This window comes from Enhydra lutris, unplaced genomic scaffold (genome assembly GCF_002288905.1).
Source record: "Enhydra lutris kenyoni isolate GAN:26980312 unplaced genomic scaffold, ASM228890v2 scaffoldscaffold21, whole genome shotgun sequence".
Lineage (NCBI taxonomy): Eukaryota > Metazoa > Chordata > Mammalia > Carnivora > Mustelidae > Enhydra > Enhydra lutris.
In genome coordinates, this window is record NW_019154105.1 from 48243902 (window position 1) to 48259208 (window position 15307).

The 15307-nt window shown below is 42.5% G+C and overlaps 1 protein-coding gene across 2 annotated transcripts in view; it reads right to left on the reverse strand.

Moving 5' to 3' along the window:
• Window positions 1-12395, reverse strand: part of LOC111148915 (recombination signal binding protein for immunoglobulin kappa J region) — a 103215-nt gene extending 90820 nt beyond the window's left edge. Inside the window, exon 1 of one of the 2 annotated variants that reach the window (XM_022505703.1) lies at window positions 12212-12395. In XM_022505703.1, coding sequence (XP_022361411.1) covers window positions 12212-12231 — 20 coding nt within the window. In that variant the 5' untranslated portion in view covers window positions 12232-12395. The remainder of the gene's footprint in view (window positions 1-12211) is intronic. The other variant, XM_022505706.1, reaches the window with a different exon arrangement.
• Between the last annotated feature and the right edge of the window lie 2912 nt (window positions 12396-15307).

The following is a 15307-nucleotide window of genomic DNA, read 5'->3' on the forward strand; positions in this document are numbered from 1 at the left end:
CAACAGAAGACAGAAAAAAACTGAGTATATGAAAACAATACATTTGGTTATACACTTAGAAAAAATAAGGTCAGAGCCTCATCACATAACACACAGGAAAAAAAACAAAAACAAAAAAAAAACAACAAACCAACCAACCAAAATCTCCCAGAAGGGTTAAAGGGATAAATAATTTTTTAAATTGTAAAAGAACATTTATAAGAAAAGCAAAAGAATGCTTTTGTAATTTCAGGTGTGAGGAAGACAAGCAAAACATAAAGCCAAAGGCAAAACTACAAATTTGACTACATTAAAATTTTAAACTCAAGACAATAATAAAACTGAATGACAAATGAAACAGCAGGAGAAAATACTTCATATAAGTTGACAAAAAGTGGGGTGCCTGGGTGGCTCCGTGGCTTAAAGCCTCTGCCTTCGGCTCAGGTCATGATCCCGGGGTCCTGGGATGGAGCCCGGCATTGGGCTCTCTGCTCAGCAGGGAGCCTGCTTCCCCCCCCCCCTCTCTCTCTCTCTCTCTGCCTGCCTCTCTGCCTACTTTTGATCTCTGTCAAATAAGTAAATAAAATCTTAAAAAAAATAAGTTGACAAAAAGTATCACCTGGAAAATAAAGTTATTACACAAAAGAAGAAAAAGACACTTCATTGGAAAAATATGGTTATAAATACATCATCAAATCTAACTTTGAATGCATTTCTAGAATACATTTATTTTTCAAATAATCAAATAGTAAATCTAATACTTCATCTAAAGTAATAATCTAATATAATAAACTTTATTAGAATTCTCTCTGGCACTGCTTGCCACCTAGGAAAGAGCTTGGAAGCTTTCAGGTGGTTTTCATTTAGGTAGAGACAAAAGCTCTTATCAGTACAGGCAGGGCAATGAATGGCAGAGGCAGAAGTAAAGCTTCATGAACTTGAGTTAAATTACTAAATACCAGACCCTCAGACTTCTTAACTATAAAATGGAGATACTATCTCCCTCAATGTAGTTGAGGACTCAGTAGATACTCAACAAAATGTCAATTCCCTAAAACCCCTTTATATGTTTACTAAACTACTGACATTTAATAGAATGTCAGCATTTCCACTAAAAAAAAAAAAAGAAAGAAAGAAAAGTTGAAGACTATACTCCCAATTGTTCACAGCAGTTAATTTCCTGGTGGAAGACTACAGCAGCTGACTTTTCATAATATATTCAAATAAATTTTGAATTTCTTGTATACATTTTTCCAACAGAAAACATAATCCAAGTATTTACGGATGACATTAATTAACCCTTAAGAAAAAGTCCCACATCAACAATCACTTGCCTGAATTAGAAAAACAAGCTAAAAATGAGATGAAAAAATAAATCAACTGCACATCTAAGCTACCACGGTAATTTAAATTCTAATACAATTTAAGATATTTAATTTACCAACTGACAACTTTCAGGAGTTACATCCTTGGAAACCAGGTTTAAGTAAACGGTATGTTCCTAAATCCTATACGTAAAAGATTTCCCCTATATCGTGGAGTAGGCCAGGATAAAAAATGGCTTGTTTACCAATAATTGGGAAATAATCTTTGAAAGCTACAGCTACCAAGTTTGTTTTTTTAACATCACAGTAGTTAAGAGGCAACTCCCACTAATTCAGTACTATCCATTTAATCAAATGAGAACACTCATTATAAGCTGTAAGTAAATTACTAAAACTATCACTACTATCTTTGGAATGCTGAAATGGATTTAATTCACTTCCCTGACGTTTGGTTAAACACAGATAATAGATACAACACATTTAATGAATTCCACAGTCAGGGAATAATACTGTCCTGACATATACGTTAGAAAAACCCCTGTATAAAAATCACCAGGTTCATAAATGGTACATCTTCTAGCGTAAAATTTCAAGTTATAGCCTCCTTCCTTATATGACGGTCTTTAATCTAAATCTCTTTTTCTGTCCATCCATTTTCTCTACCAGAGGCTCTGGAAACAACAAGCTGCAATTTAGTGCAAGTGGCAGAATTAAGATGCTAGGGAGGCAAGAGGCAGACACTGGGGTGAGCCAGGTAAGCCAGAACCCACACAGTTCTAGAGTAGGGACAACTAAAGAGAGTGGGTGACAAGTGGGCACTGAGAACAAATGTGTTCTAAAACAGAACACTGGTCAGTCAAAACTATAAGACAGAGAACATAAGCAGCATCAAGCACAGGAAAACAGCCAAGGAGGAAAGAAAAGGCAAGCTCAGAGCTGATGGTTTATTAACTAACACTGGCAGCAGCCCTCAAACCAAGCTTGGGACTGAGAGATTTGCATTCTTGGTGTTAAGTTCACACTCACAGGAAAAACAAAGACAAAGCAAAGAGCATGTAACATTAAAAAGCAGCGGAGTGGTATATAGACAAAAGACCAGCACAAGTCTCTCCCTAAAAAACAAACCAGAACTAGACTCAGCTCAATTACTGAATGGGTCTCAGCCATTAGCCAACTGGAAATTACTCAGTCTATCTGTGCCTTCGTTTAAATAAGTAGTTACTTTAGGGGTGTCTGGGTGGCTCAGTCCGTTAAGCCGGCCTTCAGCTCATGTCATGATCCCAGCATCCTGGGATCAAGCTTCTTCCTCTCCCCCTGCCTCTCCCCCTACTTGCATGCTCACTCACTCTCTCTCCCTCTGTGTCAAATAAACAAATAACATCTTAAAAAAAAAAAAAAAAATTAGTTACTTTAGAACACATGATTAGTGAGGTCTTTTCCAGCTCTGAAGTTTCTTGAATCTAATGGAGTTAACAATCTCTAACATTTGTCACACTGGATATAATTACATACTATGGTATGTTATACGGAGAACACAATATACCAAAACATAAATAACACAGAATCACAGTCTAGTATCTCTACAAACTTCATCATCATCTTTCAGTAAATCCAGCAAGAAACAACTTCCTACAGTCTTCTCCTTTAACCATAAAAATCATCGCCTAAAATCTAACCACCAAGGCTTCACTGTCTATACGTTTGGAGATGGAGAATTTGGTCACTTGCGCAATTTCACTGAGCTTCCTTTCAGCTTCTTTCTACAGGACATGTTATGGCATTATGCTTTTCTATTTTTCAATACTTTGAGTTTTCTATTTAATGTATGTTTCATATTCCACTTCAAAAAGTATGGCCCAGGGGCGCCTGGGTGGCTCAGTGGGTTAAGCCACTGCCTTCGGCTCAGGTCATGATCTCAGAGTCCTGGGATCGAGCCCCGCATCGGGCTCTCTGCTCTCTAGGGGAGCCTGCTTCCTCCTCTCTCTCTGCCTGCCTCTCTGCCTGCTTGTGATCTGTCAAATAAATAAATAAAATCTTTAAAAAAAAAAAAAAAAAAAAAAGTATGGCCCAGGAATGGCTGAAAGCTAACCATAATCCAGGTGGTCAGTTTCTCCATGGGTTCCTAGAAGAACTAATCTACGCTGAACGTCAGATTTATCACTCAGAGTAAGTGCCACCTAGTGGCAAGTTTATATATTAAATCCATTCAAGTCCTATTCATCTAGCAAGTAACGTTTTCGGCTAACAATTGCGACATAATTATGCAAGGTAAGTAAAATACTGATCCTGTCCTTACAGAGCTGGCTGACAAATCAGATTTAGAAGGGGAGAAACACTCAATACAGATATATTTATATAACTGCAGAAAGATGTTAAATGTTACAAAAGTATGTAAAAATGTTACAGAAATATGCAAATTAAGTATTCAGCATTTGTTCAAAAGCTAAAAGAAACAAAACACTGTTATGTAGGTTTTCTTGTACCTGCTCACCTCACTCAGACTTTCCCATTTCTAATCACTTCACCCAGCTTTATTATTTGGTTTTCCCCCACCCTGCCTTCCTTCCACCCTTCCCTGCTCCCCCATCTTATCTTTTAAATTCTACTCCAGATAAGGGGAAGAGAAGAACCTGTTTATTGAGCAACTACTACTCCTAGAACGGAGCTAGGCATATTACAATCTCAGATCTCATATAACCTTCACACCAATACCACGAAGTATTGTTTTCTCCAATTTTTCAGACAAGGGCAAACCAGATTAAGTGAAATGCTTGTAGCCACAGATTGTCTACAGAGTACTGATTCCAAAGCTCCCAATACCATCCTGTCTCAAAAAGCTGTTCTGTTCTTTCCATTCCTAGGCCTGCTACTATGAAGATCAGATCTTGGGTACATTTCTCCTATGGTCTCCATCCACCCCAATCTATATGACACTGATTACACCCCACCTCACCTCTGACAATGTTCAATGAATGCCCTCTTACCCCAAACCCTGATTGACATCCAAGCCCTTAACTTTGCACTCAAGGTCCTCCAAGAAGGCCCAAATGCTTTTCCAGTTTTATTTCCTAATACCCCTATAGACTCTTACCTTTTCTAAGAACTCTCCTGCAATTAAAATAATCATTCACACCTGTGTTCCCACCAACATTATACATGTTACAGCACTTAGAATCTTTGTTATATCTATGCACTTTCCACTAAATCATGAGCTTTACCAGACAACTTCTTGGCCACCTTTATAAAACTGCTAACGTAGCAGTCACACCTATTATGTGTTCAGCAATTGTTTATTTAAAACATATTTAAGCAGTTATACTAAAGCACGGTTATAGGCATTTCCCTTAACCCCTCCCTTCATGATTGGGAACCTCAATGTTTCTGCTTCCTCCAGTTGGTATTTGGTATCAGGAGCTCTGTACAGAACTATATAATTTTCTGAATGAAAAATTTTCTCATACTCAAACCAAAAATTAAATGATTGGAAAACGCATGCTAGGAACTGAAGAGACAATACAAAGCTCAGTGGTTGCAGGGGTTAGGGGTGGGAAGGGGATGAGTGGGCAGAACACAGGATTTTTAGGGCAATGAAACTACTCTACAAAATACTACGCTGGTATGGATACATTCACATTTGTCCAAACCCAAAGGACAAAGTCTAATGTAGACTATGACTCAGATAATAATGTGCAAGTTTATCAATTATGACAAATCGGCCACTCTGCTGAGACGTTGATAATGAAGGAGGCTATGTCTTTACAGGGGCAGGAAGAACATGGGGAATCTCTGTACCTTCCCCTGGATATTGCTGTGAACCTAAAACTGCTCCAAAAAATAAAGCCTATTAAAAACAAAACAAAACAAAAACAACAACAAAAAATGGGGTGCCTGGGTGGCTCAGTCAGTTGAGAATCCTACTCTTGGTTTCAGCTCAGGTCATGATCTTGGGGTCATGAGATCCAGCCCCATGTGGCTGGTTTCCTGCTGAGCGGGAAATCTGCTGGAGATTCTAACCCTCTCTGGGTCCCTCTGCCCCTCCCCCTGATGCATGCACTCTCTCTCTCTCTCAAACAATTATTTTTTAAAAAATGGTATGTTAGGGTGCCTGGGTGGCTCAGTCGGTTGAAAGACCACCTTTGGCTCAAGTCATGATCCTGGGGTCCTGGGATCGAGTTCCACATTGGGTTCCCCCTGCTCTGCAGGGAGCCTGCTTCTCCCTTTTTCCCTCTGCCTGCTGCTCCTCCTGCCGGTGTGCCCGCGCTCTCTCTCTGTCAAATAAAGAAATAAAATCTTTGAAATAATAATAGTAATAAAAGGTATGTTAGCAAAATAAGGCAAGATCTTAGTGGGTCTGCAGTTTTCCAATAAGGGAACAAATACCCTTCTTCCAATTATGCAAACCAGCCAAAAGCTAGTATATTCTGTCTGGAGAAAAACTAGTTTCAAAATAGATTTTTCATAATAAAAAAGAAAAAACCCTACAACATTGGTTCTGTTCTTTATAAGGCAACTAATACTGCAGTTATAGAACACAAACTTTACCACACTAATAAAAAATAACAGAGTTTCATAAAGTGATAAACATTTTTCCTGGTTATATAAACTTTTTATAATTCTATCATCTAATTAACAATGCGCAGAAAAAACATTAGCTCTAAGGCCAAGTTAAAACTACTGAATATAGAAAAGGAAGTGTGGGAGGAGAGTTAAAAATAGTCAACTTGATTATCTAGTATCTTTCAGCTCACATCCAACAGGTGCAGCATTTTCATCCCAAGGTTTTTGTAACTCAGGATACCTAATCAGCACTGGTTTCTGTACTGTTTTTGTAAACTTAAAATAGTGCAAATATTTCTAAGACTGCCATGAACATGACCAATCTGAAACCTACACAAATATTTATGCAGATAGGTAATTACTATCAATTATAGAACCCAAGTCAGAGTGCCTCTAACACTGGCTTTTCCTCAGAAGTATGTTCAGGAAACATATTATCCTTTTCATACTACTAGGATATCATTTCATTCCCTGAAGCAGAAGTAGGCCTAATGAGGAGTAAGTGACACCATGATGTTGTGCTAGGCCTAAGGAGCATCCAGAACTGTGGGCAGGATGTATGAAGGATGGTTAGCCGTCAGGCATTCAACATTCCTACATTATTACAGTTGTCTAAGCAGAGAAGACAGCAGTAACAAGTAGACCCCAAAAGTTGGGGGTGACTCAATGACAACATCCATGGTCGAACAGTAATTTACCAAATATGTCTGCTCAAAATGCGAAGGCACATATTTCAAGGGCTGCGGTCCTCTGCACTAAAAACACTGCTGCCTTCCTAAAACATGACCCACAAACCACAAAATAAAAAGTCCAACCTGAACCCTGCCTGTGAAAGGTTAGCAGGAGAAACGATTTGTTACAATGAAAATATTTGTATACAGTTCTTTAGTATTTACAAATCACTTAAATATATGTTTTATTTGACTTTTATAACTTAACATATTTTACTTTATTTGATAGTCACATGCCTGTCAGATAAATACAACAAAATTATCATTCCCTATTCTATAGAGGCAGAAACTCAAGCTTGGAGAAACTGTAACCTGTCCACAATTCCTGAGGCCTCCTGAAGATTATCATGATTATCAGGTTATTATCTGGTTCTATGGCATGCACCCCCTCCCCAAAAGAAGCAGTTCACAGAGTCTTAAGTTTTAATGCATCTAAGAATAACTTAAAACACGTAAAAATAATGAAACCCTTTTAGAAATACTGGTCAACTATACAAAAAAACAAAATGTGAAATTTAAGCTTATCAGTTTTGTACAAACAATATAGTATAATCCAAAGGAACTCCTGGCTAAGATTGCACTATTATGTTCTCAGAGGCTATGAGAATTCCTGTAGCTGAAAATATCAATTCTTTTGGGTACCTCAGCAATTAAATTTCCTGGAGAATCAATACATCCCCTATGCACATCAAATTCTGACTACAGGCACCAGGTTGCACCAAGCTTTCGAAGTATTCTTGAGTCATTTGTTCAAAAAAACTTTTTACTGAGTCCCTATCATGTATTGGACACTCTTTTGAGTATAAGAACATATAAATGATCATTTAAAAAAAAAAAAGGTATCTGCCACCAGGAAACTAACGAACAGCCTCTGAACGTGACAGACAATAACTCAGTATGACACTTCCAAGAGAATTTTCCTGAGTCCTTTAAGAACACACTACAGGGGTACTGAATCCAGGCTGGTAGATCCTGTTAGAATATCCCCAAACCTAAGTCTTGAATAATAACCCACTAATACCAGCACTTTTCATGTACTGGAAGGCATTAAACTGCTAAACCCACCCAGGAAACTACAGATTCTTAAATATAGCCGGGGCACTGAATATTAGAGGAAAGAAAGGCATACAGTTCAGCTAGAGAAAACGTAAATGAAATAGTTACAGAGAACCATATATGCCTAACTAGCTAACATTATTTGAGCACCTGCTATGTGTTCAGGTATCCTACTAAATGTTTTCTCACAGTCAATCCTCACCAAAACCCACTGAGCTAAGAGTAATTATCTTGCAATTGATGGAAAAAAGCAAAGAGAAGTCAGATCACTTGTCAGTGTTAAGAGGTTTTAAATGGCAGGGACAGAACTGGAACCCAGTCTGGATTAAATGCTAAATATGAGCTCATACTCTCTACTCCACTGCCTCTTTAATGAAGGCTGCTAGGGGGAGCCATTGAAAGGTTTTTAAACTAAGAAGTAAAGTGATCAGATTTGCTCTTTAGACTGTGGAATCTGGATAAAGGAGGTGAGTCTACAAACAGAAAAAGGAAGCTACCAATGTTTATACTAACTCATATGAGAAATGATAAGAACATGAATTGTAGCAGTAGGGATGAATGACACTGATACAAGAGATTTTCTGGAGGGAAAATTTTCAGTTCTTAGTGTCTAAATGTGAAGCGTTAGTGTAAGAGAGGAATCCAGAAACTTCGCTTGGGAAACTTAGCTGGGATGTTGTACCATCTACCAAGAACAGAAGCAACAGGTTTTGTTTGTTAAGTGAGTATCTTAGGAGCATCTCCTAAATGTAAAACACTCTCCTAGATCAAGGGCCAACCCTGAAATCATGGCCTTGGCTGTTAGAAAATATTCTGTAGAGCAAGTAACAAAGCATTAAAAACTATAAGGGATACTGAAATAGTCATTACTATTTACAGATTTGGCCTAGAGGCTAATGAAAACATTTTGTGCCACCATTTTTAAAACATACTACCCATATGCATAAAATAAAAACTTAAAAAAAATCACCGGGCACCTGGGTGACTCAGTGGGTTAAAGCCTCTGCCTTCGGCACAGGTCATGATCTCAGGGTCCTGGGATCGAGCCCCACATTGGGCTCTCTGCTCGGCAGGGAGCCTGCTTCCCTTCCTCTCTCTCTCTGCCTGCCTCTTTGCCTACTTGTGATCTCTCTCTGTCAAATAAATAAATAAAATCTTTAAAAAAAAAAAAAAACATATGCAGAAAACAGATCAAAAGAGGGAAAGCATCCCATAATTTTACAATGTGTTATTACATATGAGTCTGACAGATTTTCAATTTCTTATACAACAAATACACCACCCTGTAATTTGTTTTACTAATCCCTCTCCCTCTAAGCTTATAGGGGAAAAAATGTACTGGTTTTATTACCCAAACTATAATACATATTTTTATTTTTTTCATCCCACTATCACCACTGTAACTTGCCAAGAACTTCGTTTATAACCTCCTACTTGACTTCCTATAAAATATGACCTACTTCACATCAGCTTATTTCAGTAACAATTCCTAGACCTTAACCACACCTTTCATCCAAGGATGCTCTCTGCAAATCCTGAGGCACAGCAATCCTGTGCAGATGTGGCAAGTTATTACAATTCCCATTTTACTACATAGTTAGGAAATTGGCCCAGGGGAAGTAGAGTAACTTGGAAATAATCATAAAGCCAGATGCCAAGAATAACAACTTTTAGTCAATCCATGAGAAAATACTGCCCCTAGTTGAAATAACATGAAATTTAGTATTAGGAGGAAGCAAAAAAATGTTTTAAAGCCACATCATAGGTTTTTAAACTTTATTTTTTAAAATGACCCAATCCTAGAATTAAGATTAGTAAAAACTTTCAAACGCACCATTTTTTCCCTAATACCTTATCCAACCAGAGTGCCAAAGATTATTTAATGTACAGCTGGCAAGAGTGGCTTTCTCCCAAACCATTTTTTATCTTACCCTTTTAAGGACAGAAATCTGTTGTTATCGGACAAAAGGTAACTTTTTAATAACCTAATTTAAATAATCCAATACACAGAAGCATGTATTAGAACAGATCTGAAAATACTACAAGTAAGCATCTTCTTTTTTTTCTGAGAACACCATGCAGACCCATTTGCAATATACCTGGACAATAAATTTAAAGCTTTAATAGTCACTAATCAGAACGAAAGTGTCCCAACCACAACTGACCCGGTATGTTCTAAATATGCTGCTGTTTGATATAATTTAGTAAAAGCGTTGTTTCATATGATCACAAAATAAAGGTCTTAATTCAATTTAGAAACAAAAAAACCTACACAACTCAGTTTGTAAAAGTTGCTTTTATGATTTTTGTGTGATCATTCCTAAATGTACAAGTCAGAACAAAATACATTCCATTACACTATATTTACATTTTTGTTCAGAGTCAGAAGAAGTGTAGTCAAGATTTTACCTTCAAAAGAATGATTATGCACAAAGAAAAAGTACAGGAGACAAATGATTACAGGTAAAATCCACTCATGGAACCCAGACTGCAAATTTTCACAAAACCCTCACGTATCAATTAGGAAACAAGATTTTCCATTAAATAAAATTCAAACTACTAATTCCAATCGCAGCCTTCAAAAAAAAAAATGTTTAACAACATTCCTCACACTAAATCTTGTACATCCTCTACTAGCAGCACTTTATGTGGGACTTTAGTTTATAAAGGAAATGACACTCCACATGATTTTGTTAACACAACTTCTAAAATGAGTGATCAACTAGTAAGGGGGGGGACCAATTTTTGAACAATATATCCAATCCAGTAATCCTGGTAAATTGAATACTTCTTAACCCCCAGTACCAGAATACTCAGGCTATTTAAATACACCACACCACCCTTCCCCCACGCACACAACTCCCAGTTTTTACATTACCATAACAATAAGCACTGTGAACAATTTAAAGCTCCTTTAACATTCGAAGTGACTTCACCTTACTTAAGACTACTACTTAAATGTCTTTTAATTGCATTTGATTAATGCATTCCACAAAGATTCTAGAAGCAGTATTCATCAACCAGAAACTGCACTCTTAAGCGTGTTCCTCATTTCAACTCCAAAGACGGGACAGAAGGATTGTCACGTTCTACAGAGCAAAAGTAGATAATTATAAACTAATGATGAAGAAAAAGTAAAACATTTATATCAAACTCCCAAAAAGGATGCCTCCCTTTTCCTTAGGGAGCAGAAGTTAATGGTAAAATAACTAACTTTAGACCTATAGTCTAGAAAATGCTGAAATTTTCCGCACGAATATTCAGAAGTTTTTAACATCAAAATTGACGCTACTACTATTCACGTACCTAATGAATAGCTAACGTGGATATCTGAAACTAGTCTCACACACCAACACAAAACAAAAACAAAAACAAACCTCGCACCTCTTTTAACCTTCCTACAACACCCAGAAGCAAATCTACGACAGCTGCCCTTGGCCTAGGCCATCAGAAACGGCCTAAGGGCAAAGGGGGCGGGGGTGGAAGAGCAATAACCAAAAGACTAGATCTTTTTCCAGGGCTACTGTTTCCAAGCAAAACAACCATGCGCCCAAAGAGATCGCGAAGAAAACTAGAGACATTGTAATCCCGAGAGAAAGGTGTGTGTGCGTGTGTGTGTGCGTGTACACATAATCCCGAGAGAAAAGGGTGCGGAACGCCGAGGAGGAAACTATCTCCATGCCTCTTTAAGACCCACAAAAACAACAACAAACCGTAGGGTCTGTCTGCGCGCAGAAGCACCAGATGGAGTCCCTGAGGCTGAGACAGTTCAGCCGACATACTCCGTGGGTAGTGGATAAATCAACCGATGATGGGAGGGGAAGGGGGTGCCAAGTGAAAAAGCCACTAAATGGGGGAGACAAAGACTCCGGGAGTGATCAAGTACCAAATCGAAAGGTGAGAGGAAAACACGTGAGAAAAATAATGGAAGAAAAATTAAAAGACAGAAATCTGGTGCCTGGGCTGTGGCAGGTCACTGAGCTACGGAATAGCAAAGGGCACAACAAAGGGGCACGGGAGGAAGGACAGCTGAGGGGAGGAGATGGAAAAGCGATGCGGGGCGCGCCGGGTCGGACAAAGCGCCCAAGGCGGTGAAACAAAGGGCCGGGGGTAGAGAGTCGCGGGGGGCAGCGGGGAAGACAAAGCGCCCGGGGCCGGGGACACCGGCCCGGTGAGGAGGCGACGACCGCCCGGAGGAACAAAGCTGCGCGGGGCCGGAATACGGGCCCGCGGACGGAGACGCTAGAGGCGGGCGGAGGTGCAAGAAGCGCGCGACCCGCACGGCGCCCGCGGGCCCCGCGCGCCCGGCCGCACTCACGCCCGCACCCGCCGGCGTCGCTGCCGCCGCCGCCGCCGCCCGCCCTCACGCGCCGGAGCCCGAGCCACGGCGGCGCAGAGCGAGCAGCGCACGGCCACACGCCGCCGCCGCGCTCGACGCACGCGACGCCGCCCCCGCGGCCCCGGACGCCAAGCGCGCCGCTGCCCCGAACACGCCGCCCAACGCGGGCTGCGAGACGCCCGCAACTTTCCCGATTCCCAGCGCTCCGATTCCCCCAGACTTACCCTGTCACAACAGGCGCCATCTTCCACAAACTCTCGCCAAAACTCCAACCCTCGCGAGATTCCCCCTGACGCCTTCCCTGGTCCCTCTCCCCCGCCCCTTCCCTTTTTCCTCACTCCTCGATTCCACCCAGCCCCCGCGCTTCTTTTCCCCTCGCAGCCGCCGCGAAGAGCCAGACGCCTCGCGCCGCCCGCGGACTAAGGGATCCTGCTCGCTGCCTTCCCTGGAAACCTACCCAAGCGATGGAGCATGCGCAGGCGGCTCCTCCGCGGGCGAGCCCTCAGTGTAGTCCATGGGGAGTGCTCCGGTTATCCGGGTTTTGGGACGCGCCCTGAGGGACGTACGTGGAGACTGAGGAAAACCGGAGGGGATTACAACGGGGACGGGGAATGGAGGGGTCAGGAGGCGGGGCCGAGGGGAAGGGAGGAGGGGTCCTGGGAAAATCTGCCGCGTTTCACAGGCCTAGATGAAACACCTCCTCAAATGGGTGTTTTCCAAGTGGCTTCCCGCTCACTCTGGTTCCCAGCCCTTTTCATTCATTCAGACGTTCGTTGGACACCTCCCTTATGCTAATGTCGGCTTTAGATGCCGGAGCTACAGAGATGCCTGGAGTTCGGCGACTGACAAACCTAGAACTGTCTTCGCTCTATTCGAACCCCCATGCTTGCGCACAGACAAGATGACAACGTGGGCTGACCTGTCAGAGCTCTGTAAATGGAAAACTTTTGCAGTTGAGCTCTGTGGACTTAGATTTCTTCTCCTTGAGTGTGAAATGAGGTCAAGCCAAGGCCTCTGGCAAAGACACCCCTAATGTCCACTTCGTATATGCATGCCAGAGCGCCGCGTAGTTTTCTCTAGAGGTGAAATCTGCATTGGAATTGGGCCCGCACCCGCACTCAAACCACGGGTGTCCCTGGGGCAGAGAGCTGCCTGTTGTGTGAGCCTCCTCAGCACCTCACCGCCGTCCCCAGCCGTGTGTGAACGCAGGTGGAATGGGGACAGACACTGCCCGGGTCCTTCCGTGGGCCTGACACAGTCGAGGACGCTGGTCGCTGCCGGAAACGCACTTCAGGCAACCTAAGCCTGGAAACCCCGGAGCCAACTTGGTCCGTCTGGGCATTTAATAGAAAGGAGAAGGGCCCGAATCCTGACCCCTCCTTCCTACCTGCCACATCCCTTTCTCCACCCTTGCCACCCCAGCTAGCCTTGCCCTTTCAATTCCTAGAGATTCCCAGATCGAGCACTGCCTCCAGTAGGGAGCCCCAAAACCCGGAGAACTGGAATTCTCTGCCGGAGACCTGCTGAAGGCGCCGCAGGATTGGCGCGGCACACGCGAGCGACACTGCGCATGTGCCCAATGCGGGCAGCCCAGTCAGTCTCACGCTACACCTCCTTCCCACCGCCTTCCACTACTCAACTCAGACACAACACGGGCCGTGGGAAATTTCCTAAACCTCGCGAGAATGCGCCCACTGTTGCCTATGCTTTCGCCCCCAAATCTCGCGGAGTCCAGGCGGGACAGGTGTTTGTCTAGTGCAGCTCCCGGCGCTGTTCGTGCCGCGCGTGCCCGGGCGGCTGGGGGCGGGCGGCGGGCGGGATGGGAAGGGAGGGACTCGCCGCGGAGGCGGGGCGGGTGGGCGCGTGGCGGGGAGCTCTAGGCGGAGGGCCGCTGGAAGGGGGTACGACGTCTTGCACACACACGCCGCGTGACACTTTGTGGGAGAAAAATGGGTGGCGGGATGGGCGGGCTGTAAAAAAAGAAGGGGAAGCCAGGAGATGAGAAACTCCTCTTGGTGCAGATGGTAAGAGGTCAGACTGTAGGGCAGGAGGAGCCCCAGGCCGAGCCCCCGGGGAGGTTTCCTGTCGCCTTCCTCGAGCCTGGTACTTTCCTAAAATGTGTTTGACGCCGCGCCCCCGGCCTCCGGGAGCTGACGGCCCCCAGTGTCGGGTTTGAGTCATGCCTCTGAGTCACCTAGTCTGGCCACCACTTTAACTTGGTTTGAAACAAGTTCGGATTTCCTTAGCTACTCTCTCTCTTCTAGCATTTGGTTTTCTTTCTGATCTACCCGCTGGCATCGCGAGTGGAATAGATAAAAAATACAGCTCTCTGCGCTCATGCATTGTAACCCCTTATAGATTCCGCCCCCCCCTTCAAGGGCACAGTTTAAAAATTTATTTCCCCTAATCTCTTCCTAGCCTTTTGAAATAATTCCTATATATGAGTTTCTGTTCTTGTGTTTTGTTTTCCTTTCCTCCCGCTAATAAGAGTTAAAATACTGGCTTTTTTCCCCTTCACTTTCCATGTGTTTGCTGAAATATTCATTCCATTTTAGGTATTGTTTCATCAGATGCTTTAAGCTACGACTGTTTTAAGTGTATCCTTCTTTTGAATTATTTATTTGTCCAGTGAATTCCTGGTTACAGTCTTCAATCAGGCACATTTCAGATTGCCCTGGTGTGGTTTCTTTACCAGCCCAGCCTGGCATTTCCTAGGAGCTGGGGGCTTGGTAATATCACAGACCCACAAATGTGGAATTGAATTGAATTTTGATTTCTGGAGGACAGTGAGTCCTCTAATAGAAGCTCATGTTCTACTGGATATGAAGCAGACAGGAAATCAGGTTTTCGAGTCGTTTTCAACGTTTTTAGTTATGTGTGTTGATGTGTGTGTGTGTGTGTGCATTTTCCTATCCCTTTGATTAAATATTTCACAGATGAAAAAAAGATGTAAGGACATTTAATACAATAGCTCACTGCAAATCTGCTTTGGAACGGGATAGCTCAGGAAGACAATGCCCATGGGCAGTATTCCTTAGAGTCTTCATCCCAAGAAGACGTGTCAGTCATAGTCTAGTCCAGGCCATTAATTTAACTTGGAACCCTGGCCATCTGAGAACCCCAGCCACAGAAAGCCATGGTAATCACAAACCAAATCGCAACTCATCTTCACCCTAAAACATGATCTGCCTGCATTCTTTCTTTCCCCCATCCAGTAAATGACAACTCCATCCTCTACTTCTTTAAGCCAAGAACCTTCGAGTCATTCTTGCTTCCTTTTCCTCTCACTTCCAATGTCCAATCTAACCAAATGGTGCCAG